Source organism: Podarcis pityusensis (genome assembly GCF_964106645.2).
Source record: "Podarcis pityusensis genome assembly, chromosome: 13".
NCBI lineage: Eukaryota > Metazoa > Chordata > Lepidosauria > Squamata > Lacertidae > Podarcis > Podarcis pityusensis.
In genome coordinates, this window is record NC_138038.1 from 54,029,443 (window position 1) to 54,055,278 (window position 25,836).

General features: G+C 51.6%; 3 protein-coding genes across 11 annotated transcripts in view; 1 reads left to right on the top strand and 2 right to left on the bottom strand.

Annotated features, from left to right (window-relative positions):
* Positions 1-909, top strand: part of LOC308460950 (uncharacterized protein) — a gene marked incomplete at its 3' end in the record, with an annotated part of 2,322 nt that extends 1,413 nt beyond the window's left edge. Inside the window, exon 3 of the mRNA XM_080977484.1 lies at positions 885-909. Coding sequence (XP_080833610.1) covers positions 885-909 — 25 coding nt within the window. The remainder of the gene's footprint in view (positions 1-884) is intronic.
* Positions 910-968: 59 nt separating this feature from the next.
* Positions 969-7,561, bottom strand: LOC308460951 (uncharacterized protein; the record flags this gene model as incomplete). The annotated part of the gene is made up of 7 exons (XM_080977485.1): positions 7,286-7,561; positions 6,648-6,709; positions 5,322-5,539; positions 3,437-3,546; positions 2,807-2,934; positions 1,729-1,867; positions 969-1,084 (listed from the first exon to the last, which is right to left on the bottom strand). Exons 3-7 carry the CDS (start codon positions 5,525-5,527, stop codon positions 969-971), a joined length of 699 nt encoding a protein of 232 aa, XP_080833611.1. The 5' UTR covers positions 5,528-5,539; positions 6,648-6,709; positions 7,286-7,561.
* Positions 7,562-12,277: 4,716 nt separating this feature from the next.
* CAMTA2 (calmodulin binding transcription activator 2) overlaps positions 12,278-25,836 on the bottom strand; it is a 57,468-nt gene continuing 43,909 nt past the window's right edge. For 4 of the 9 annotated variants that reach the window (XM_080979614.1, XM_080979615.1, XM_080979613.1 and 1 more), the window contains exons 16-23: positions 24,793-25,148; positions 23,752-23,939; positions 21,493-21,733; positions 20,050-20,121; positions 19,787-19,807; positions 18,043-18,269; positions 14,722-14,796; positions 12,278-13,697 (exon numbers count right to left, since the gene is read on the bottom strand). In XM_080979614.1, the coding sequence (XP_080835740.1) occupies positions 13,631-13,697; positions 14,722-14,796; positions 18,043-18,269; positions 19,787-19,807; positions 20,050-20,121; positions 21,493-21,733; positions 23,752-23,939; positions 24,793-25,148 (1,247 nt within the window). In that variant the 3' untranslated portion in view covers positions 12,278-13,630. The remainder of the gene's footprint in view (positions 13,698-14,721; positions 14,797-18,042; positions 18,270-19,786; positions 19,808-20,049; positions 20,122-21,492; positions 21,734-23,751; positions 23,940-24,792; positions 25,149-25,836) is intronic. The other 5 variants (XM_080979619.1, XM_080979617.1, XM_080979621.1 and 2 more) reach the window with 5 other exon arrangements.

A 25,836-nucleotide genomic window follows, 5' to 3' on the forward strand; every position in this document is an offset into this window, starting at 1 on the left:
AAATAATAATGTGAGTTTTAACCAGTGGAACTCCCTGCCTTATTATATATACCCCGCCCATCTGGCTGGGCCTCCCCAGCCACTCTGGGTGGCCGCCAACAAAATATTAAAATACCGTAATACATCAAACATCAAAAGCTTCCCTAAACAGGGCTGCCTTCAGATGTCTTCTAAAAGTCAGATAGTTGTTTGTTTCCTTGACTTCTGATGGGAGGGCGTTCCACAGGGCGGGTGCCACCACCGAGAAGGCCCTCTGCCTGCTTCCCTGTAACTTGGCTTCTCACAGGGAGGGAACCGCCAGAAGGCCCTCGGAGCTGGACTTCCGTGTCCGGGCAGAACGATGGGGGTGGAGACACTCCTTCAGGTATACAGGACCGAGGCCATTTAGGGGTTTAAAGGTCAGCACCAACACTTTGAATTGTGCTCGGAAACATACTGGGAGCCAATGCAGATCTCTCAGAACCGGTGTTATATGGTCTCGGCGGCCGCTCCCAGTTCCCAGTCCAGCTGCCGCATTCTGGATTAGTTGTAGTTTCCGGGTCACCTTCAAAGGTAGCTCCACATAGAGCGCATTGCAGTAGTCCAAGCGGGAGATAACCAGAGCATGCACCACTCTGGCAAGACAGTCTGCAGGCAGGGAAGGTCTCATCCTGTGCACCAGATGGAGCTGGCAGACAGCTGCCCTGGACACAGAACTGACCTGCGCCTCCATGGGCAGCGGTGAGTCCAGAATGACTCCCAGGCTGCGCACCTGGTCCTTCAGGGGCACAGTTGCCCCATTCAGGACCAGGGAGTCCCCCACACCTGCCCGCCTCCCGTACTTCCGTCTTGTCAGGATTCAACCTCAATCTGTTAGCTGCCATCCATCCTCCAACTGCCTCCAGACACACACATGATTCTTGTTCCTAAAGGTTTCCCACACCCTCCATGAATTCTTACACTGAAACACGTAATTTTTCAAAGCTTTTTCAAAGACCACTTACTTCCTGGGTGGAGACAGAAAGGCAGTTGTAGATCCGATGTCCTGGTGGCATCGTAGGGTCGGTGTAGAAGAAACCGCTGCAGTCCGTGGCGGGGAGAGGCGCTTCAAAGGGAGAAAGGGGAGACACGAGGTCAGAAGGTGAGATCAGCCGACGCCGGATCTGGTGGGAATTGTCCCCAGAAGTCATTGGACTACAACTCCCATCATCCACGACAACGGGACTCAGCTGACTCGGGAGGATGGGAGTTGTTGTCTGTTCAACATCTGGGGATGCAAGGTTGAAGGACTCCGAACGGAGCTCCAACCTCAAGTCGCCGGATGTTGTGGGACTACAACTCCCATCGCCTGTGTCCGCTGATCCTTGCTGGCTAGGTGCAATATGGGTGTTGTAGTCCAACATAAGAGGAGGCCAATGGCCCATCTGACTAGCATCCATCGAAAGCCCCCTTTTAAAGCCACCTGGGTCGGTGGCAAATCCCTGGCTCCTGTGGCAGGGAGTTCCACAGATTAACTGTGCAACAGAAGGACTTTCTTTCATCTGTGCTGAATCTTCCAACTTTCCCTGGAAGTCCGTTGAGTTCTAGTTTTACGAGGGAGTTTTAGTTTCCCCCATATGCCAAGCGTCGTTTTGCAAACACTAAAAATCCACCCCCCCTCCACGCTGCAATCTTTCCTCATAGGGGAGCCCTCCATCCTTTAGCCCCCAGAGAGAGCAGACTCCCCTCTGTCTTCCCCGTGCTGCTTACTGGCTCTGGGTTCGAGTTCTGAGGGCGAGGCGCCTTGTACTGCAGCTGCAGCTGGGGAGGAGCGTCTGCAGGTGGAGACAGCGGTGTAGAACGACTGGAAAGAAGGGTGGGAGAGTGTCCGGGAGCAGAACCTGGACGCCTGCTGGGAAAGACATCAAGCAGAGATGAGTGTGACCCCCAACTACATACATACAGCCATGTTCAACACCCCAAGCCCTGGCAGCGGGTTGGACTAGATGACTTCTGGCGGTCCCTTCCCAACTCTACAACCTTGGAAAGTGGACTCTCCTTCGTTGGAGGTTTTCAAGCAGAGGATGAACGACCACCTGCCAGGGATTCTTTAGCTGCCATTCCTGCATTGCAGAGGGTCAGGCTGGATGACCTTTGGGAGTCCCGATTCTACGATTCTGTGAAAATCCGGCAGCTATGGGCGTGATTATGAGCTATAAGCAATGGAGGGAGGGAAGGGATACGATCCACAGGACCTTTGGACAAAAGCCAGTTGCCTTTTATTTGGGATTCATCACAAAGCAGACCAACCTGCCGTCAAAGAGGTATTTAGCAGAGGGTAGGTAAAAAAACTGCAGCCCTCCAGACGTTTTGAGACCCGGTGCCCACGCCCTGCCAACCAGCACAGCTGGGCACCCATGAGATCCAGCATCATAGAGCTGGGCTGCCCTTAAGGGGCTGTTGGGAGTTCTAGTTTGCAACAGATGCGGAGCGCAGGGATCAAAGGCAGGCCGATATATGCAATTATAAGCCACTGGAAAATAAAGACAAAAAGTCAGCCCAGGGGGCAGGTATAACGACACCTCCCAGTAAAACGTTTGCAGCGATTTATTCGTGGCAGGGGGTTGGTCTAGAGGACCCTTTAGGTTCCCCCTTTAGGTGCCATTCTATGTTCTGTGGACAGGGCAGGCGCCGAGCCGAGAGGCCTTCAAAGCCGTTCGGCCCTAGCATGGGAGAGGGTGTTTGAGCATGTGCAGAGGATTTTTGGGGGCAGGTTGTGTGCCCCCCCCTCTAAAGAAATAGCAAGAGCCCCCCCCGGGACTGAAGCCCCCCCCATCCCGAAACGCACCTGCTGTGTACGCCAATTTGTTATGCAGACGGCTCTTGTATCCTGCACCCAGTGGGAGAGGGGGGTTTCCCAAGGCGGGGTCTCTCTGCCCCAAGGTTTGAGGTCCACCCTGCAGTTGCTCCTGAGCCCTAAAAACGCCCGTTCAGGAAATAAAAGTGACAGCCACGTCAAAAAGTTAAGTTTCAGGAAAGACAAGAGAAGCTACGGGACAGAAACGTCCGAAATCACACATGACATGGGGAGAATGGGCAGAGAAAAGCTTTGCTCCTCCTCCTCCTCCTAACACCAGAACTTGACGAGGCTGAAGATTTGGGACAGATAAAAAGAAAGTTATTCATCAAACTGTGGAACTCCTTGCCACAGGATACAGCAATGGGCACCGACCTGGATGGCTGCAAAGCAGACTCTGCCCACCTCCACTGTAAAGGGAGCCCTACAATTCTAGGACTCAATGAACCGGGCACCGGGCAGATTTTTTTTGGGTGGCAACATCTGGAGGGCAGGAGGTTGGCCAGGGCTGCGCTACAGCTGCCAGCCCACAGGATTCAAAAACCTCCGAAGCAAGTGCGGCGGTTTCTGCCCATCATCGGGAGCCCCATCCCGACCCCTCTGCCCACCCCCCGGACTCACCTGGCGAACGCCGCTCCTGCAAGGCGTATGGGGCGAAAAGGCGGCGGCGGCAGTGGTGGGATCCCGGGTGGCGCACTTTTGGCTGGAAGCAAGAGGCTGGATCCTGACCCCTGTGGAAATTTTGGGCAGGTGGGGTCCAGTTCTTGGAAAGAGGAAGGGGCGCTGCCCTCCGTCTCCCTCACGGCCTTGGCGTTCTTGCCAGAAAAGGCAGTTGACACACAATAAAACCCTAAACCTTTTTGGCATGTTGAGGAATTGCTCTGTTAAATGACTATAACCCCAAATCAATTATCTATCTATCCCATTTATAGAGCCATGAGCTGACATGGTTCTTTCCCTCCATCGTTTACCTTTAGGTCCACGAATAATCATAGTTTAGAGGGCCCTAAGGAAGCCAGATTATCCTCCCCCAGGGCCAGGGCCTTCTCAGTGGTGGCTCCGACCTGGTGGACTGCTCTGTCCCAGGAGACCAGGGCCCTGCAGGATTTAACCTCCTTCTGCAGGGCCTGTAAGACAGAGCTATTCCACCTGGCTTTCAATCTGAACTTAGCCTGATCTTTTATTCCTCTTCCTTCCCTTTTTATGAAGATCACCCGCTCTGAGACCCCACAGCTAATTCTCCCCTGGTCTCCTCACCGGCCCAAATAGGACCAATTCAGCCAGCTAGCCCTGGGGATCATCTAATGTTTATTGGATGGATTTCCCCCCTAAATTGATTTTTGAATTCTGAATTTATTGTTATTCACGTTTTATACTGTATTTTATGCTGTTTTTTGTTGCATTGTTTTAAATTTGCTGTTAGCCGCCCTGAGCCCGGTTTTCTGAACCGGGAAGGGCGGGGCATAAATAAAAATTTATTATTATTATTTATTATCCTCACAGCAACCCTGTGAGGAAGGTGGTGACTGGCCCCTCAAGTGATTCGAACCCGGGTCTCTCGGACCCTAACCACTACGCCATGCTGGGTTTGGGGTAACGGAACAGGGCACCTATTCAAAAGGCCTGGTGCAAATTTAAAAAACAACACACAATTTTAAAATAAGAGGATATTAAAAAGCCTGTTGTTTTTTTACATGAAGCCGCAACACCAGTGAGTGGCCTAGTGGTTAGAGCGCAGGATCAGGACCTTGGGGAGACCAGGGTTCAAATCTCCCCACTAGGCCACAAACCTGCCCTACCTCACAGGGTTGTCGGGAATTAAATGAGGACTGTGGCCCTGGAGAAAGGAGGCTTCAAATTCCTGAGGAAGGGGAGGGAAATGGTGTCCGTTTATAAATGTAACCAGTGTTTTTTTCTGGGGAGACGAAGGGGTACGCATACCCCTTAAACATTTTGTGAATCTTTGTACTTTTGTCCATTTACTGTATTTATTTTCCCCAATTTAAACTATAAAATAGCAATTTTCTCGAGTCAATATGAGAGTACACCTAAACAGGTTTTTTTAAAAAGAAAAAAAAAACACTGAATGTAATGAATAATTAGGAATGTGACTCCAGTTATGCGCAATTCGCAGCCAGGACACTGCAGGGTTCAACATGGCGGGCAAACTAGAATTCCCACTGCGCCCAAGAGCACCCACCAAAAGGGTGCTGCGTTTTGTAATAATAATAATAATAATAATAATAATAATAATAATAATAATAAAATGCTGCGTTTTGTAGGGGGAGATAAAATTGTATTTGAAGCGCACGCAGCTGTAAGACGCTCCGCTTATGATTCCCACCCAACTCTGTTTTCCAAAAAGCTCCCTCTGGCGATGGCCTATTAATTCAACACCTGGGGAGTGCCAGGCCCTCTCTGCAGTCCCTGCCCCAGAGAGACTACAAACCCCAAACAACAGAATCCAAGAAGTCTTATATTCCGCAGGCCCCAAAGTCTCACTCACTGTTCCCCAAACTCCTGGGTTTCTTCGGCGTGGGAATCCTCGCTGCTGTCTGCTGCGTCTGAGCTGGAGTCACTATCTCCCTCCTCCTCCTCCTCCTCTTCCTCCTCCTCCTCCTCTTCCTCTTCCTCTTCTTCCTCCTCCTCCTCTTCATCATCTTCATCTTCTGTCACCCAGAGCTCATGCCGGGGGTCCGAGTTGTCAAACATCTCTTGCAAAACCTGCAAAAGGAGGAAGGGAAAAGTCCTCGCAACAGAAGAAAACCTGTTGGGTCTTTCTCTGCCAGGAGACCTGGCAATGGCCCCACTTGCTGGGGGCAGGGAGGTGGGGTGCGAACCAGGAGCCAAGCTGCCCCCCCTCCAGGGTGGTACAGAGACCCCCCTTTTTTTTGCAAGGCTTGGATAGTCCCAGACTGAGAAGGGGGCAGATTTGTGGACCTCAGCCAGCCTCCTAAAAAAATACCCACCTCCTCTCTTTGCCTGGGAGGAAAGGACTTCCATCAGGGGGTCAAGGGAGCACCCTATATAGGAGGAGTGGTGGGCGTGGGGGGAGCCCTGCCCACCTGAGCTGCCCTTTTTGCCAGGGGGCGTCATCCACAGCTACTTGGAAAGGCAATCTCATTTCTGGCGTGAAAGAGGACTTATCTCCTTCTTCTGGGTACCAAATAATCCCTCTTTGTGTTTTCAACCTCAGAGGAAGAGGGACATTTAGGGCAGGATTATTTCTGGGCTTGGGTGGGTGCCCTGGGGCTTGATCCTGCTACTTGCTATGCTCCTAGGTTGCAGGGGGGGGGCGGGCCAGGGGTTGCTCAATTCTCCAGGAAAACAAAATTAAAATCGCAAGCCCTTTGGGGATGAGAATTGCAGCTGCCCACAAGCAAAGCTTCATTCCTTGCAAAGATTCCCCCTCTTTCTAAATATTATATAGACCTGTTTTTTTAACAGATTTGTCATTTGGGGTGGAGTTGTTTTTAAAAACCATCTCACCTGTCAATCGGGTTGAGAAGGCAGCTAATAAATCAGCGATCACAGAATTACAGAGTTGGAAGGGACACCCCCCCCCAGCCAAGGGTCATCCAGCCCAACCCCCCTGCAATACAGATCTATTTTTCCCCTAGGTGAGACTCGAACCCACAGCCTTAAGAATTGAGAGTCTCATGCTCTACTTGAAAAGAGCTATCCCTAGGATGCTGGTGGTGATCACAAGAAGATATTTAGATATTTAAACATGCGGGGTGTGGGGGGGTCTGAGTTTGAAACCCCAACTCAGCCATAAAACCCACCGGATGTGAATTTGGGGGCGCCCTCCTTGCTTCTCAACCTAACCTACCTCACAAGGTTGTCGTGGGGGAAGTGAGGGGGTGGGGAGAAGGAGGCAGGTGACCGAGAGACCTGCGGAGAGAAAGGTAGGGTGTGAAAATTCCATAAATACATCCATAAAACAAAAATAAATTGTGGGTGCGAACAAATTCCCCTCCGCCTGAATCCTAGAAGCAGGATGCGACCTCAATAGGCACTGCGCAGCTTGTCTTGACCAGAGCTGGGGGCTTCTCTAACCTGACATTGGTAATTTGGGGAGGGGGCCCGGAAGAGCAGGACGGCAGGCCAAGACCACCCCCACCTTGGGGACGCCACATCTGTAGGACGGGATATTTCTAAGGTACTCAGAAATGGAAGCATTAAAGCACCCCTTCTGTTGCAAAATAAAGGTATTTCTGGAATTACTCAGTGGGATAAATATTTAAGCCTATAGTGAATTCTCAAAATAACAGGCCCTTTCTACTAGGGGGGAGAGTGGAGGGGGGGGGTCACTAAAAGAGAATGAGGAATGCATTGTTTTCTAAGAAAAACCCCTTAAAATCACAAAGAGCCTCTGAAATAATAATAATAATTCGAGAGAAATAGAGGCACTGCTTGCGCAAAAGTTGAAGCACCCCCCCCCCCGTTTGACCAACTTCTTCAACTCACACCTCTCCCTCTTCCAGGTTCTGCTTCTTCCTTCCGCAGCTGAGAACCTTCTCAATTTTTAAATCATTCTCTGCTCAAGGGCCTCATTAGGAGCAGAGTGGACTCAGCTGGGCCCGACTCTGGGAGCAAATTTCTCCTGCTGCAACACTTTTGCAGACATCCAGCCTGGCTATAAAATCCTCCTCCAAAGTGGGTGGGGTGGGAAGTCCTTTTCTCTGTCTCTCCACCCCCCCACCCCCAAACATTGCAGAGCTCAATTATATTATTTGTGTATTTCAAATGCTAAACACGTTGGCAGAACAGGAAACTCTGCTATCTCAAGGTTGCGGGTTCAATCGCAGACGCTGCATTGCAGGGGTTGGACTAGATGACCGTGGGGAGGCCCTTACAACTCCACAGTCCTGTCTTTCTATGAATCTGGCTCCTTAGAGGGTATCCGCATGGCATGATGGACTGGAGCCTTGTTCATTACATTTATTTTCAGGAAACGAAAGGTCTTCCCGGCTACCATGCCTGCTTTAAAAATACAGGAATATTCTTTACATTAGCTTTTAAGAACAATGTTCTGCATTCTGACCATCACAGCCTCAGAGGCGTGTGTACTCAGAAGCAATAACTGCTTTGGTTTTGTATAGATATTACGCGCTGCAACTGATATTTGTGGTCTGTTGCTCTTTTGACGAAGGGTTGTGTATTAAATTGAATGAATGAAAATGAGTTCATCTGGGTTCAAAAGGGTTTGGCTCTATAGTAATCTGAGAGTATAGTCTGGAAAGAGACCAGGTCATCTTTAACTGCTCCCCAGGGGTGCGGGGTGGGGGGAAAGGTCTGGCCTCCAGCGATTATTCCCCATTTGTCAAGGAGGTGACAAAACTCAAGTCTCACGCCCTTCAAAGGGCTGCAGTCACAAGGGAATAACAGCCCCCAGAAAACTCTGGGGATTATCCTTAGATGTTTTTGCAAAGTGAGAGGGTTTGGAGCAGGCGTCCCCAAACTCAGCCCTCCAGATGTTTTGGGACTACAACTCCCATCATCCCTAGCTAACAGGACCAGCGGTCAGGGATGATGGGAGTTGTAGTCCCAAAACATCTGGAGGGCCGAGTTTGAGGATGCCTGGTTTGGAGGCTGCAGCAAACTGAAGGAGACCATCAGAACATAGAATTATCAGATTGCAGAGTCAGAAGGGACCCCGAGGGTCATCTAGCCCAACCCGCTATGCCTTAGGGGCGGGGGATCATGACATGGTCCTCACTTCTCTCTCTCTCTCATTTTCACCTGGTCTGGAAGGCCAGCAGGGGTCTGGACCATCTCCCACAACCATGAGCTGGGATATGAAACTCTTAATCTCAGAGTTGTGGGTTCAAGCCCTATGTTGGGCAAAATATTCCTGCCTTGCAGGGGGTTGGGCCCCTTCCTATTCTACAATTCTATCACACCTTCCTCCTGAAGGTATCTAGAGACCATCGAGATGCGAGCCCTGGTCTTTAAAAAGTAGAGACATCACCTTGCCCACAAAGGTCCGTATAGTTAAAGCTATGGTTTTCCCAGCAGTGATGTATGGAAGTGAGAGCTGGACCATCAAGAAGGCTGATTGCCAAAGAATGGATGCTTTTGAATTCTGGTGCTGGAGGAGACTCTTGAGAGTCCCACGGACTGCAAGAAGATCAAACCTCTCCATTCTGAAGGAAATCAGCCCTGAGTGCTCACTGGAAGGACAGATCCTGAAGCTGAGGCTCCAAGACTTTGGCCACCTCATGAGAAGAGAAGACTCCCTGGAAAAGACCCCGATGTTGGGAAAGATGGAGGGCACAAGGAGAAGGGGACGACGGAGGGCGAGATGGTGGGACAGTGTTCTCTAAGCTACCAGCATGAGTTTGACCAAACTGCGGGAGGCAGTGGAAGACAGGAGGGCCTGGCGTGCTCTGATCCATGGGGTCACGAAGAGTTGGACACGACTAAACGACTAAACAACAACTGGCTTAAGGTTGCATTACAGGAGCATCTCAGACCCAAACTTGAGGCCTAGGGCGGCTCTGGGGTGACATCACAGGGGAGGCCACCTGGTGCTGCCACTGGGCATGTCTGGAGATGGAGGTTAATTGGGAGAAGGACACAAGACAGGGCAGATTCCCCTAGAGTGTCTGCTGTGATTTGCAGCCGGGCTGAAGCCTGCATAAAGCAACACACACAGTCCCCTTAATAATTTCGCTGTTATTCAAGGCCCTTCTCTCAGTCCTGCCCCCCTCCCAAGCCCACTTGGTGGGGACAAACAAAGCAGGGCCTTCTTTGTGGTGGTTGCTCCAGCAAACTTTGGATCTCTTTCCCTAGAGAAGCCCGACTGCCTCCCTCCTTGCTGTCCTTCTGCCGGCAAGTGAAGCTCTTATTTCAACAGATCTTGGGGAACTAACTGCTTTCAGTGGAAGGCTGGGCTGTGTTCATTGCACCTGTATGTTTTAGCAGATTGTGTACTAGTGTTAAATTATTATTATTTTTAATTATTTCTTCCCCCGCTCCCATGTTTTAGCTGTTTCTATTTTAGAGATACGATGTGTGGGAGGACACCCCCCTCCAAGTTGTGAACAGAATCCCAGCCAGTGCAAGTAGATAAATAGGTACCACTGTGGCAGGAAGGCAAATGGCGTTTCCATGCGCTCTGGTTTCCATCACGGTATCCTGTTGCGCCAGAAGCGGTTTAGTCCTGCTGGCCACATGAGCCGGAAAGCTGTCTGCAAACAAATGCCGTCTCCCTCGGCCTGAAAGCAAGATGAGCACCACAACCCCATAGTCGCCTTTGACTGGACTTAACTGTCCAGGGGTCATTTAATAATAAATAATAATCATAAATTTTATTTATACCCCACCCTCCCCAGCCAGAGCTGGGCTCAGGGCAGCTAACACCAATAAAATTTCAGTAAAAACATATTAAGAAAAAAGAGGAAGAAAAAAACCATTTAAAATACAAGTTAAAATGCAATTTAAAATGCAGCCTCATTTTAAAAGTCAAAACCGTAAGGGAAGGGAAACATAAGGGTCAGACTGAGTCCAAACCAAAGGCCAGGCGGAACAGCTCTGTCTTGCAGGCCCTGCGGAAAGATGTCAAGTCCCGCAGGGCCCTAGTCTCTTGGGACAGAGCGTTCCACCAAGTCGGGGCCAGTACTAAAAAGGCCCTGGCCCTAGTTGAGACCAATCTAACCTCCTTGAGGCTCGGGACCTCCAAGGTGTTACCATTTGTGGACCTTAAGGTCCTCCGCGGGGCAGACCAGGAGAGGCGGTCCCGTAGGTACAAGGGTCCTAGGCTGCATAGGGCTTTAAAGGTCAAAACCAGCACCTTAAACCTGATCCTGTACTCCACCAGGAGCCAGTGCAGCTGGAAAAGCACTGGGTGAATATGCTCCCATGGCAGAGACCCCGTAAGGAGCCTTGCTGCGGCATTCTGCACCCGCTGGAGTTTGTGGGACAGCTTCAAGGGCAGCCCCATGTAGAGTGAATTGCAGTAGTCAAACCTGGAGGTGGCCGTCGCATAGATCACTGTGGCCAGGTCAGGGCGAGATTTACCTTTTATTTTCTCTGCCCTGCATGCAACTTCCTTGGGATTCACGGGCTTCCTGCATTGCGGGGGTTCGATTCGATGCCCCTGTAGGGTACATATCTACCATCCTGGGCAGTCCACAAGTTATAGCCTTACCCCCCACAAAAAGCAATATTTTTTCCCCTCCGTCTTCCTCTGTCGGAGGCAGCTATGCGTCTGCAAACCAGTGGCTAGGAATAAACAAGGAGGGAGAGTTGCTGCCATCATTTCTGGGCCCTTGCAATTTGGGGTTCCCTTGGGGGTCACTGAGAGAGCAGACGAACACCCACAAAACTCCCCATGAAGGGGCCGGGCACCCACAAATTCCGGGGCCACCACCTTGCACGCTGCATGGCACCCATGGCCTTGGGGCACCCACAGTCGTGGGGCCTAGTTGGCACTCCTGCACTAACCCTAATCCTCCATGCAGAGTTTCTGTCCCTGCCCCACAGGCTCATTTCCCTTCTGCGGGATGATAACATTGTGTGAATGAATGAGGCTGTAATGAGACTGGGATGGGCTCAATGGCCTCTCAGAGATATCAGTGGATCTTTAAGGTCAAAAGATTCAGGATTTGCATTGGCAGGATCTTTGCAGCTGAGAGGTGAGGGCTCCCAGTAATGATGTATGGAAGTGAGAGCTGGACCATAAAGAAGGCTGATCGCCGAAGAATGGATGCTTTTGAATTCTGGTGCTGGAGGAGACTCTTGAGAGTCCCATGGACTGCAAGAAGATCAAACCTCTCCATTCTGAAGGAAATCAGCCCTGAGTGCTCACTGGAAGGACAGATCCTGAAGCTGAGGCTCCAAGACTTTGGCCACCTCATGAGAAGAGAAGACTCCCTGGAAAAGACCCTGATGTTGGGAAAGATGGAGGGCCCAAGGAGAAGGGGACGACGGAGGACGAGATGGTGGGACAGTGTTCTTGAAGCTACCAGCATGAGTTTGACCAAACTGCAGGAGGCAGTGGAAGAGAGGAGGGCCTGGCGTGCTCTGGTCCAGGGGGTCACGAAGAGGCGGACACGACTAAATGACTAAACAACAAGAAAGGTGACTCCCCTTGTTGCTACCTGGCCAGGTGCCGGTGTCATATTATTCTCAGCCTGTGTGTATGCAAATAAAGAAAACCCCAAAATATCACAGCTGTGATTCCTGCACTGCGCGGGGGGGTCCCTTCCAACTTTGTGATTCCGCAGTCACGAAAACTCACTCAGCACATGCTCAGAGGCAGCGCTGGAAGGTCCGATTTGCAACCCCGGTGCTGAAAATAGGCAGAGCTGTGCCCCTGAGCGTAATAAACTGAGCCCCACATTGCTGTGGGACAAGCTGCTTTTCACCCCAGGTCGCTTGGTGCAGGTAACACCAAGGTAACAGGTTCGATCCTTGTATGGGATAGCATTTCCAATCAATTACACTCACACACAATTTTTTTTTTTTTTTGGCGGTTTAATGTAAATTTGTACAAACAAATGAAAACTCATGCAAAAAACTGTAGAAATGACAGATGGAAGGGGGGAGGGGGGAAGCGGTAGGGTGGGCGGGGCTTAAATACACGACGACGGTGGGCGTGGCTCCGAAATTAAAACCCATGCACCTCCCTCCCCCCCCCGAAGCAAAGATGCCTTCACATTTTAAATAGATTCTGAAGTATAGCTTTTTTTCTTCTTCTTTTGTCCATATGTTACAAATATTTACAGGAGGGGAGGCCAAGGTGGGGGGGGGGCGGGTTGGAGATAGAGGGTGAGGGGGCTTCGGGGGTGGGGAAGGAGGGAGAGAGGGACCCCGTGAGATCCAGCAGCTCAGCCCTGGAGAGGCCAGATATGTACACTTGTGAAGAAGGAAGATGTACACAGGAGAAATTGGGGCGGCTTTTTTTGAGGGTGGGGCGGGGATTCAAAAGTGCATTGCGGGAGAGAGGAGGGGGGTGAGAGCAGGAAGGGGGGGCTTCTTCAATAAGGGGCACTGGAGCTGAGTGAGCAGAACACTTGCTTGGCATGCAGAAGGTTCAATCCCCAACAGCACCTCCAGGAAGGGCTGGGAGGGATCCCCTCTCTGGCTTGCGGGAGAGCCGCTGTTGCTGCCAGTCCGTGCAGGCAATACTAGCTGGGCCAACGGGAAGTGCCCTCGTGGCTCGTTGGCAGAGTAGGCATGCAGAAGGACGCTGGCAGCATCTCCCGAGTGCCGGAGCCTGAAATCCCCCAGAGCTGCTGCTGCTGCCGGTCAGTGTAGGCTGGATGGACCAATGGTCAGTGACTTGGAGGAGGGCCGCCGCAGCAGTACCTTGCCTCGCCTGCAGAAGGTCCCGGGTCCAATGCTGGCAGCGCCAAGCAGGGCTGCCTGAAACCCTGGAGGTGATGCTGCCGGCCAGTGCACGCAGTACTGAGCCGAGTGGGTGCCCAGTGGCCTGGCTTGAGGGGAGGCAGATTCCTACACAGCAAGGCCTGCGCATTCGGGGCTTGGAGGAGGAGGGGGCAGCTGCCTGCCCCCCCAAACCAAACCTCGGCTACTCTGCCCCTGCCCCACACGTGGGGGTAAAAGGGGGGAGGGAAGCGGGGTGAAGACTTGGCACCGATGTAAGGCGAAGCGTGGGGGGCGAAGGGGGGAGGCACTGCAGGGCGCCCTCTGCACCCACCACCCTGGGGGGGAGGGAGGGGGAGGGAGAAGGAGTTTGTCCCCCCCACTCAGCCAGTCTCTATTGCACAGTCCTGCCCCAGCTCCATCTTCGCCTGGGCTTAAGACTCTCCTTCTCGGGCCGTCGGGCTCAGGGCGGGTGGGGGGCTAAGTGGCCAAGCCCCGCTTCTGTGAGGGCCCCTCCAGCTCCTCTCGCTGCTTGAGCTCCTTCATCCTGCAAGGAGAGATGGGGGGCAAGCGTGAGAAGCGTTCCTCTGCAGCGGGTTGGGCTGGATGACCCTCAGGGGTCTCTTCCGACTCTGCCATTCTTCCCCTGCGGCTTATTCAGCTCTGGCGGCCAATTTGCTTCAGGGCCGAGTTCGAGGTGCCGCTGTTAGTCTATAAAGCCCTTAGCAACTTGGGAAATTATGAAATACATTTCTATTATTCTATTCTTTTTTAAAAAATAATTTTTATTAAGAATTTCAGCATAACAATTTATCAAAAACATATCATCCTCATTCCCCCCCCTATTTCCCCCCCTCTCCAAGAACCCCCCCCTCCCATCCCAGCCCAGACTTCCCTCAGCTCCTCTCTCTGGTTTTTCAGCACATGTTATTCTCCGCATATTATAAAATTGTAAAGATCCTTAAATTATCTGTCTATATGTTACCAATAATAAATTTGTGTTTGTTTATTCAAAGCCTGCCAAGGAGTCCAGTTCACCTATTATTCTATTCTATTCCCTCCCTGCGAGAAGCCAAGTTACAGGGAACCAGGCAGAGGGCCTTCTCGGTGGTGGCTCCTGCCCTGTGGAACACCTTCCCACCAGATGTGAAGGAAATAAGCAGCTATCCTATCTTTAAAAGACATCTGAAGGCAGCCCTGTTCAGGGAAGTTTTTAATGTGTGACATTTTAATGTATTTTTAATCTTTGTTGGAAGCCGCCCAGAGTGGCTGGGGAGACCCAGCCAGATGGGCGGGGTACAAATAATAAATTATTATTATTATTATTATTATTATTATTATTATTATTATTGGGTGGGGCAGCCTCAAAGTGGCAGCAGCCTTCTCTCGCCTACTCTGCAAACAGGACGAATGCCTATGGCCTGTTTGACAACACTGCATTTTGCAGCTATCTTGTATAACGCTGAAAAAAATAAAAATTACTACTACTGTTTTTAAAGAAGACCAGGACAGTCCACAAAAAGACTTTTAAGCCACCTAAGCCTGCCTCTGCTCCCTTCCTTCGACCTTACCTGTGTCGGCAACGCCGCAGGAACCTCATGATCTTCCGAGCTGCCTGGTCTTGCTTCTTGGTTAGGAACGTTCCTCTGTTGGGGGGGGGGAGAGAAAGAGAGAGCCGTGTGTTGGGAGGGGTGCTGGGTTCAAGGGAGCGAACATGTACTTGGCAACAGCGCAAAGGGACCCAGCCGTCTCCCCGGACTGAACGTGAGCCCACCGTGTGATGCAGCAGCAACAAAAGCGAAGTCGATTAACACACTCTATGATCATATTACTGCTCTCTTCTGCCTCGGCCAGGCCCCACCAGGAGTCCTGTGTCCAGTTCTGGGCACCCCAGTTGAAGAAAGAGATTGACAAAGGTGGAAGCAGGCGACCAAGATGATCAAGGGTCTGGAAACCAAGCCTGATGAGGAACGGTTGAAGGAGGAGGTGGGTATGACTTGAGAGGAGATATGGTAGCCCTCTTCAAATATCTAAAGGGCTTTCCCATGGAAGAGGGAGCGAGAAATGAAATCAAAAGAGATTCTGGCTAAGCATTTCCCCTTTCCCCGTATGAACTGACCCATCGGATCCTGCAATCATCCCCTGATACCTTTCTTTGTCTGTCCCCTTCGTGAGAGGTCCAGAGGGTGGCAACACAAGAACGGGGCCTTTTTTTTGGTGGCTCTCCATTTGTGAGACGGACACCCTCCCCAGGGAGGCCCGCCTAGCGCCTTCCTTACATATCTTTAGGTGGCACAAATGGGCCCTCGTATTTATGGGACCGCCTCTCCTGGTCTGCCCCGCAGAGGACCTTAAGGTCCATGAGTAATCATAGTTTAGAGGTCCCTAAGGAAGTCAGATTATCCTGCACCAGGGCCAGGGCCTTCTCAGTGGTGGCTCCGACCTGGTGGAATGCTCTGTCCCAGGAGACCAGGGCCCTGCAGGATTTAACCTTCCGTCAGGCCTGTAAGACAGAGCTATTCCGCCTGGCCTTTAATTTGAATTCAGCCTGATCTCTTATTTCCCTTCCATCCCTCCCTCTCCCCCTTTTATGAAGATTACCTGCTCTGAGACCCCACAGCTAATTCTCCCCTGGTCTCCTCGCTGGCCCAAATAGGACTAATTTAGCCAGCCAGCCCTGGTGATAATCTAATGTTTATTGGATGGATTTCCCCCCTAAATTGATTTTTGAATTCTGAATTCAATGTTATTTTATGCTGGTTTTTTTGTTGCATCAATTAAGTGTTTTAAATTTGTTGTTAGCCACCCTGAGCCCGGTTTTCTGAACCGGGAAGGGCGGGGTATAAATAAAATATTATTATTATTATTATTATTATTATTATTATTATTATTATACAAAACGTTTCTCTACAACCAGGCCATTGGACAGATTAACATTCTATGGCCTTTAAAATGTGTTTGCAGGAGGCGGGGCGGGAAATATTAAGGGCAGGATACAAATTAAAAACAAACAAACTACCAGCAAGATAAACAAACAAACAAATAAATAAAACAGAAATGTAAGACTAGGACAGATCCCCCTGCTTGGCCTTCGGTCAGCTGGCAGTAAAGGGCAGTCATGAGCCATTCATTCCCCCGGGCTCAGAGAAGGGGCGGTTTGGTCCTCCCCCAGAAGGCAGAAGACTAGCCAAGTTTCCAGTCCCTAGAGAGCATCGGAAAAAAGGCCGTGCGGTCAAGCCCAGAGGGAAGGAGAGGAATGACCTAGTCTAAAATTACTACTCGGTCTCAGCTGGGACAGATAATATCGCACTCGGTCCTGGCAGGGAGCCGGCCAGAGAGAGGCCGGCTGCGGCAAGGATGCTGGGGCCGTGAGCGGTCAGGCGGGGGCCGCGCCAGGGCTTTGCCTCGGCAGGTGCTCAGGGGGGTGGGCTAAGGTGGGCCCTCCCTCCTTCCTTCCTTCCTTCCTTCCTGATGCTGGAAGACTTGGTAGGGAGGAGAGAAAGTCCTTCTTCCCGCAGCGGCGCAGGGTTCAACTGCGGAACTCTCTCCCACTGGAAGCAGCCAGGGCCGCCAAATCAAAAGCGGATGGGATATATACAAGGAGGAGGAGAGGGTTATCAGGATCCCAGCTGCTGGAGGTGGATAGGGGCCCCCCAGCCGTAGGCAAGTGCAACCCAGCAACTGCCTCTCCCAAGGATATTTCTCAATTTGAGGCTTTTAAATGCTTTTCTACAGACTGATTTTTTATGCATTGTGACTCGCTGTTATTTTGATTGATTATAAGGTGCACATCGCCGCCAGAGACAGACAGGTGCCAGCAGAATAAAGAGTTTAGCAATTGATTATTAGAGTGAGATTCTGTCTGATTATTGTTTGCGGATATTCCGAGAGTTAATTTTGTTGTGGGCTATTATATTCTAATGGACTATTGTGCATTACTTTATTGGATATGCCAGCTGTTTCTTCTAAATGTATGTTTTTATGGCTTTTTGGTACAGTCATACCTCGGGTTGAAGTAGCTTTGGGATAAGTATTTTCAGGTTCCACGCTGCGGCAACCCAGAAGTAACGGAGCGCGTTACTTCCAGGTTTCGCCGCTCGCGCATGCGCAGGTGGTCAAAATGACGTCACACGCATGCGCAGAAGCGGCAAATTGCGACCTGCGGACACAGGTTGCGTTCGCTTCTGGATGCGAATGGGGCTTCAGAACGGATCCAGTTCGCATCCAGAGGTACCACTGTACTGTATTGGATCAGATTGTTATAAGGCGCACGGCCTTTGCTGCGTGTTTTGTTGTTTCTTCGGCTTGTAAATTGCCTTGTGCGTAGTCAGTGGGTTTTTCCTGGGGGGACGCATACCCTTAAACATTTTGTGAATCTAAGTTTGTCCTCATTGAGAGGCAGTATTTCAATATGAGTAGGAAAATGAGAGTACCCCAATAATTTTTTAAGAAACAAAATCCCTGTTCATACTAATGCAGTAGACCAGGGGTAGGCAAACTAAGGCCCAGAGGCCGGATCTGGCCCAATCGCCTTCTAAATCCGGCCCGCAAATGGTCCGGGAATCAGCGTGTTTTTACATGAGTAGAATGTGTCCTTTTATTTAAAATGAAACTCTGGGTTATTTGTGAATTCGTTCATATTTTCCCCCCAAAATATAGCGCGGCCCCCCACAAGGTCTGAGGGACAGTGGACTGGCCCCCAGCTGAAAAATTTTGGAATTTAAGACACCCCCACCAAGCGCGGGAGCCCTTTCTCATTCCTTGCAAAGCGGGACACCCGGTTCTCTTCAGGGATTTGTCGCTACAGACGTTACACGAACGACACTGATCTTTTGAACGGAGGCAGCCAACGCGGGCGCTCTCTCCCGGATCCCCCCTCCACCACTGCCCACCTTTCTGGGGGACCCAGGCGTCCGGGCACCCACTTGATCTTCTGTTGCATGGCGGCAGAGGCCCGCCTCCCCTGCTTCAGCTTCTCGTACTCCTTGTAGCTGCGGTAGTACTGCTGGATCAGGACCGCGGCGCGGCGGCTCTGCTGGAACTTCTTCTGCTCGTAGTAGCTGCGGAATTTGCTCTGGATCAAGATGGCCGCTTGAGTCATCTTCTTATACAGAGCGTACTGACCAGAGGGAGGGAAGCAGGAAGCGATTATTCAGGGAGCCCTGTCTCCAAATTGACACCCCCAAACGCCCCAGGGAACCCAGGCTGTGCCGGATACCTCCCCACCAACCAACCACATCAGCACCTTTTCAACCATTAGAGAGGGTTGGGCTAGATGACCTTTGGGGTCCCTTACAACTCTATGGTTCCAGGATCCATCCACATGGGAGTAACTTGCTTTGAGGTTTCTAATAGAGGTCGGGTGGCCACCCGTCAGGGATTCTCGCATTGCAGGGGGTTGGACTAGATGTCCTTTGGGGGTCCCTGCCGCTCAAGAATCAAGCACAAACCGCTCTGCCCGTCCCCCTCCACGAACCGTGGAGAGGAGCTTCTCCCTGGGTGCTTCTCCTGGGTTTAGCAAGGCCGTCCATCCCCCCAAACTGCCTGCAGCTGTCAGATGAGGACTCGGGAGACCAGGGTTCGAATCCCCATTAGGCCATGGGGCGACCTTGGGCCAGGAACTATCTCTAGGCCTAGCCTACCCTGCAGGGTTTTTGTGTGGATTAAATGAGGAGGGGGGAGGGATGAGAACCACAGGTGCCCCTTTGAGTTCCTTGGAGGAACGAGTGGCATATACCGTATTTTTCGCTCCATAAGACGCACTTTTTTCTTCCTAAAAAGTCAGGGGAAATGACGGTGCATCTTATGGAGCAAATGCGTGTCTCTGGAGCCGAATTGCCCAGGGGCAAAAATCAGATCATGCTCTCTTTTTTTGAAAGAGGGAAGTGGGTGTTGAAACGAAGCCGCTCATCGTTTGCCGATCGGCGAGAGAGGGGTAAAGACAGCAAGCTTGCAAAGGGGGGAAACAGAAAGACTAAAGCAGTAAGGAGAGAAATTAGAAGAAAAGGAGGAGCAAAAAACTGCTCCAGCTAAGGAAAAGACACTAAGGCAAACAAGAGGGAAGGGAGTGTTGAAAGGAAACAGCTGATCGGTGGGATCGGAAGAGAGATAAGGGGGGAGGTAAAAGCCCACGGATCTTTAGGATTTTTGCATTGGGTCACCCCAAATCAGATCACATAGCATGTCCATGGCTACAGCCTGCAGCAAAAGAATCACGCACCCAATGGCGTGTTTTTGCAATGGCGCAAAAACGTGGTTACAAAGCACGGATCCACATGGATCTTCAAGATTTTTGCATTGGGTCACCCCAAATTCACCATCAGATCACATGTCTGTGGCCACAGCATGAACCACAAAAATCATACATCCACTGTTTCTTTCAGAATGTTTTTTTTCTTGTTTTCCTCCTCTAAAAACTAGGTGCATCTTATGGCCAGGTACGTCTTACGAAGAGAAAAATACGGTAATTGCAAGAGGTCAGTCACCTGGAAAAGGTTTCGCTGGGCTCCCCAGTGGAATCAAGGGCAGATATTCCCCTCCCCTTGAAAGCAGGGGCAAGCTCCCCCCTGCTACATACACACACACACACACACACACACAGAGACACACACACGGCCCCCTCCTGTCCTCTTTTACCTTCAGGGCAATCCAGGTTAGCTTGCAAGACAGAGAGAAATAACAAGCGCAGGTTAGTTTGTGGGGCGGCGGGCTGCTAGCGTGGGGCGGCCACTTCCCCCGAGGGGGTGTTGTGGGTGTGCCGGCCCCACCCAGGGAAAAAGAGCCCAGCGGTGGGTCAGGCTAGATGACCCCTGGGGTCCCTTTGGTTTCTGCAGTTCTACCATTTCCCTCGGAGCAATCCCACACCTCTCCCCACGTTCTCCCTCCTGGCTGGGCCTTACCTGCTTGTACTTCCGGTAGCACCGCTGGATGACGGCGGCTGCCATCTCCTGCTGCTCCTTCAGCCGGCGACCCTGCCAGAAACCGAGGGGGCGGGGGGGGGGGAGAGAGAAAGGCAGGCCAGGTGAGACCCCCGATGCAGACCCCCTCCAAGGAGCACAAGGGAAGACGGAGGCTCCAGGTGGTGGCTGGGACAGGTAGGGTGGAAGTCCTGGAGGTCAACATTAGGGGGCGCCAGCAAGTTTTGTCACTGGGAGAGGCAGCCTGTGACAACCTCCAGGTTATGAGGAAGGAGGCAGAAGAGGAGTTCGTAAATCTCAGGGACTTAACCAACACACTTCTCTCCACCTCAATCATTTTTTTTAATGGACTTCCTGGCTTTCCTGGTTAATTCTGTGTCCAGGGCAGCTGTCTACCAGCTCCATCTGGTACACAGGCTGAGACCCTACCTGCCTGCAGACTGTCTGGCCAGAGTGGCGCATGCTCTAGTTATCTCCCGCTTGGACTACTGCTATGCGCTCTATGTGGGGCTACCTTTGAAGGTGACCCAATTCTAGCCTCATCAGGTATTGATTATGATATAAAAATCTGGTCCCCACTAGAAGAATCCAGAATTTTTAATCGGAAACTTGCTGACGAGGTTGTAAATCGAAATGAATGAATGCTGGAAGAAACCAGAAACACAATCTATAGTCAGTCCTTTCTCTGATTAGCATTCTGTGGTCTTTTAGATGTGTTTGTGGGAGAGAGGTTATTGGTCGTTTGTGTATTTTATCTAGCATTTTTATGCTGTGAACAGCCCTGAGATCTACGAGTGAAGGGCGGTATGCAAATTTTAAAATAATAATAATAATAATAATAATAATATGCCTTGGACTATGACTGTTTGCTGCAGGCTAGAGACTTTCCAACTGTGAAATCTGAGCTGTTCTGCAAGAGCCACTAAATACTGCACTAGAGGAACGAGAGGCAGCGTGGTATAGCGGTTAGTGAGTGTCAGGCTATTATTGTTACTACTTTTATTATATATTTATTCATACCCTGGCGGGGACTCAAGGCAGCTTATGGATTAAAACGAGAACAGCTTAAAACATAGGAAAATAAGAATTAGAAAACAATTTAACATTCGTAGAATTAAAACTACAGTATGTGTGTGTGTGTAAAGTCTATTAAAACCATACAAATAATTGCAATAAAGAAAGCCCTATGGTCTGGGTTCGAATCCCACTCAGCCACAAAGCTCGCAGTCTCCATCTCTCAGCCTAGCCCGCCTTGGGGGCTGTTGTGAAGAAGAAATGGGTAGGAGGCGAACCACGTACCCGCTCGCCCCAGTACCCGGTCTCCAAGAGGGGTAGCTAGATGCTTGTTGGGGTGGGCAGGGAAACTGACCGGCAAACCCAGAAGGAAGCAGGTCCACGTCTGCCAAAGCGCCTCCCTGGACCTACCTTGTATTTGCGGAAGGCGGTCTGGATGATTTTGGCCGCCTCGTAGAGCTCCCGCTGCTCGTGGTCCGACAAGGTCAGCAAGGCGAAGTCGCTCTCCATCTTCCCGTTGGCCGAGGCGTTGAGGAACTCGGCCCAGCTGGCCGCAGTGGGGGGCGGGGGGAGGCGGTCAAAGGACAGCTCCCCCAGCGGGGAGGGCAGGGGGCTCAGGCAGGCGTGGCCGGAGGGGGAGGACGCCAGGGACCTGGAATAGAAATGTGGGGGGGGGGGGGGAGAGAAGGGTGAGCAACGAGCTGATATCGAAGAAGGCAGAATCGGGACTCCAGAGGACCTGAATGGACTGGAGAGCTGGGCCAAAACGAACGAAATGAACCCCGGAAGAACCAGGGGCACAAATACAGGGTGGGGGACACTTGGCTCAGCAGCAGTCCATGCGAAAAGGATCTGGGGGTCTGAAGAGACCACAAGCTGAACGTGAGCCAATAGTGTGATGCAGCAGCAAAAAAGGTGAGTGCTGTTCTAGGCTGCATCAGAAAGTGAGTGTCCTGATCAAGGGAAGTAATAGTTCTGCTCTATTCCTTAGGAAGCAGGTGGCGCTGTGAATTAAACCACAGAGTCTAGGGCTTGCTGATTGGAAGGTTGGTGGTTCGAATCCCCGCGATGGGGTGAGCTCCCGTTGCTCGGTCCCTGCTCCTGCCAACCTAGCAGTTTGAAAGCACGGCAAAGTGCAAGTAGATAAAGAGGTACCACTCCAGCGGGAAGGTAAACGGCGTTTCCGTGTGCTGCTCTGGTTTGCCAGAAGCGGCTTAGTCCTGCTGGCCACATGACCCGGAAGCTGCACACCGGCTCCCTCGGCCAATAAAGCGAGATGAGCGCCGCAACCCCAGAGTCGGCCCCGACTGGACCTAAGGGTCAGGGGTCCCTTTACCTATTCCGCCTTAGTCAGACCACATTTGGAATACTGTGTCCAATTCTAGGCACCACAATTTATGAAGGATGTTGACATGCTGGAAGGGGCGCAGAGGAGGGGGACCGAGATGATCAAGGGGCTGGAAACCGAACCTTGTGAGGAATGGTTGAAGGAGTTGGGGATGTTTAGCCTGGAGAAGAGGAGACTGAGAGGAGAGATGAGAGCCACCTTCAGATATCTCAAGGCCTGTCACATGGAAAAGGGAGCAAGCTTGTTTTTTGCTGCTCAGGAGGGAAGGATTTGAACTCATGGCTTCAAATGGCAAAAGAAAGGAGATTCTGTAGCCTCCAACATTCCTCAGATAAAAATAGGGACATCAGCATCATTGCTAGTTGGTTGTATTTATTGATTTAGGGTTCTCTTTTTCAAAATGCAATACAGTACAGTGGTACCTCGGTTTAAGAACAGCTGTTTACGAATTATTCGGTTTATGAACTCTGCAAAACCAGAAGCAGTGTCCCGGTTTGCAAACTTTACCTCGGTCTAAGAACAGAATCTGAACGCTGGAAGGGCACCGGCGGTGGGAGGCCTCATTAGGGAAAGTGCAGCTCAGTTTAGGAACGGTTTCGGTTTAAGAACGGACTTCTGGATTAAGTTCATAAACCGAGGTACCACTGTACATAAATTCAAAGATGTTTAAAATACAGTGGACGCTCGGGTTGCGAACGTGATCCGTGCGGGATGTACATTCGCAACCCGCATCTGCGCACGTGTGGGTTGCGATTTGGTGCTTCTGCGCATGTGCAAAGTGCGATTTATCGCTTCTGTGCATGCGCAACTGCCGAAACTCGGAAGTAACCCGTTCCGGTACGTCTGGGTTTCAGCAGTCCGCAACCCGGAAAGACGCAACCTGAAGCGTCTGTAACCTGAGGTATGACTGTACTGCCGTTTTGTGTGTTTCCTCTAAGGAACGTTGCACTTGCCCAGAAGGAAATGCTTAGCAGTGATGTACAGAATTGAATGAGGAAAGTTGGAGGGCATGAGAGCTAAATGCTAGGAAGGACTTTCTGACGGTAAAAGCTGTTTGACAGGGGAACGGACTCCTTTGGAAGGACGCAGCGGGCTCTCCTTCGCTGGAGGTTTTTAAACGGAACTTGGGTGCCCGTTGGTCAGGGATTCTTCAGCTGCAATCCCTGCACTGCAGGGGGTTGGACTAGAGAACCTCTGGGGGCCCCTCTCCACTCCACAATTCACTGATTCTTTGACTTCTCACCTGAAGGTGGGGGTCTGCAATGCCTGGGAGAGGAGAAGCCTGCCCTGCCCACCCGCCTAGGAGGAAGGGAGACGCTTACCTTCGCTGGGAGAAGTTGGGCAGCTGGTCCACGTTCTCCAGGTAGCTGGCCAGCCAGGTCATGGTCTCGTTCAGCCCCAGGTTCCCCGGGCGCTCTCGGAGAGGCGCCTCGGAGGAGCTGAAGTCCTCCTGCTTGATGCGCTCGGGCGTTGCCTCGATGATCTGCTTGGCCAAAGTGATCATGTCCACCTGGCCGGGGGCCGGAGACGAGAAAGAGGCCGTTGGCGCCAGGGTCCCCTTTGTGGTACATTTACTGCATCCCTTGCCCATGATTTTCTCCAAGCAGCTCAAAGCGACATGAGAATTATTTTCCCCTTCTTCATTTCATCCCCCCCCCACAACAACCCTGCGAGGGTCGTATTCTTGCACTGCTGGGGGTTGGACTAGATGGCTTTGGGGGTCCCTCTGCAATTCTAGGTTAGCCTGAGAGAGGCAGTGTGCCGCACCCAGTGAGCTTCACGGCCACCAAGTTGTGTAGGGGGAGATTCGAACCCTGGTCTCTCCCTAGTCCTCAGTGAATCCCCGCAACAACCCTGCGAGGTCAGCCGAGAGAGGCAGCGGTTGGCCCCCGAGGTCACCCCAGCAAGCTTCGTGGCAGAGGGGAGGATTTGAACCCAGCCCCTGGCCCGACGCTAACCACTACACCCCCACTGCCTCTCTGACGAGAAGAGACAAGGAGCCTGGACCCTGAACAGTTGACTGTTCAATGGCAGAACGGATGGCCACAGAAGGAGGCAGACCCTTCTTCACGGGTTTTTTTAAAGCAGGATGGCCATCTGCAAGGAATCATTTGGCTGCAATTCCTGTATCGCAGGCGGGGTTGGACTGGATGACCTTTGGAGGTCCCTTCCAACCCGACAATGCTATGATTTCAGGACCACAGAAGGCGGTGGACTCCAAATAACCATTGTAATAATAAACAGAAGGTTGGGGTTTTTAAAGCCGAGGTTAGACGGCTGTGATTTCTGCGTGGCCGGGGTGGGGTTGGACTGGATGACCTTTGGGGAACCCCTTTCCTGCTCTACAGTCTTAAGGTGTGCACCTGCAGGACGTCCGTGGCCGGCAGGTACTCCTCGTTCTCAGCGTTCTCGCCATAGCCCAGCAGCTCCGGCTCCAGGTCTGGTTCGGGGGCTCCCGCGTGGGCCCCCACTTCGTCGTAGTCCATGAAGAAGGGGGCGGCGTGGGGCAGGGCGTGGGCCGGGCTGGGGCTCTCCCGCAGGTACCAGCCAGCGATGCTCTCGGGGACCGGGGCGTGGCAGACGTCCATGGCGCCCTCGGCTTCGGGGCTGTAGGCGGGGGATTCCCGCAGCGCCGATCCGCTGGAGTAGGCCGAGGTGATGGAGACGGAGCCCTCAGAGAGCTCGGAGGGGGACGAGACCCCGCTGGCGGTGCTCAGCCCTGCGGAAGGAAGGGGAGGCGTGAGAGAAGGGTCTCGCCATCCTGGCTCCCAGGCCCCACAGAGAGGGAGAGGGCGGCTCTTGTGTTCGAATCCTGCTCGCTGGGTTCCCCACGGAGGCAACTGCTTGGCTACTGTGGGAACACAGAGGACCACGTGGTCCATTGGGTCTGATCCACAGACGGGAGTCTCAATCTGAATTGGGCCTGCCATTTCCCCCACTTTCTGCTCTTCCTCTTTCTTCCCAATAGCTCTAGGGTTTCATCTTTTTTCATAAGCTGCCTTGAGGGATTGTAATTTTAAAAAATAAATAAAATCAAACAGGGTGCAACTTTGATGAAATAAAGCAAATAAATCTGCCCCGAATCCCTGCATCGCAGGGGGTTGGATTACATGACCCTCGGGTTCCCTTCCAACACTATTAATAATAATAATAATAATAATAATAATAATAATAACCTATGATTTATACCGCACCCATCTGGCTAGGTTTCCCCAGCCTCTGTGGGCGGCTCCCAGCAGAATATTAAAAGCACAATAATTCATCAAACATGAAAAGCTTCCCTGAACAGGGCTGCCTTCAGATGTCTTCTGAAAGTCAGAAAGTTGTTTATTTCCTTGACATCTGGTGGGAGGGCGTTCCACAGGGCGGGTGCCACCACTGAGAAGGCCCTCTGCCTGGTTCCCTGT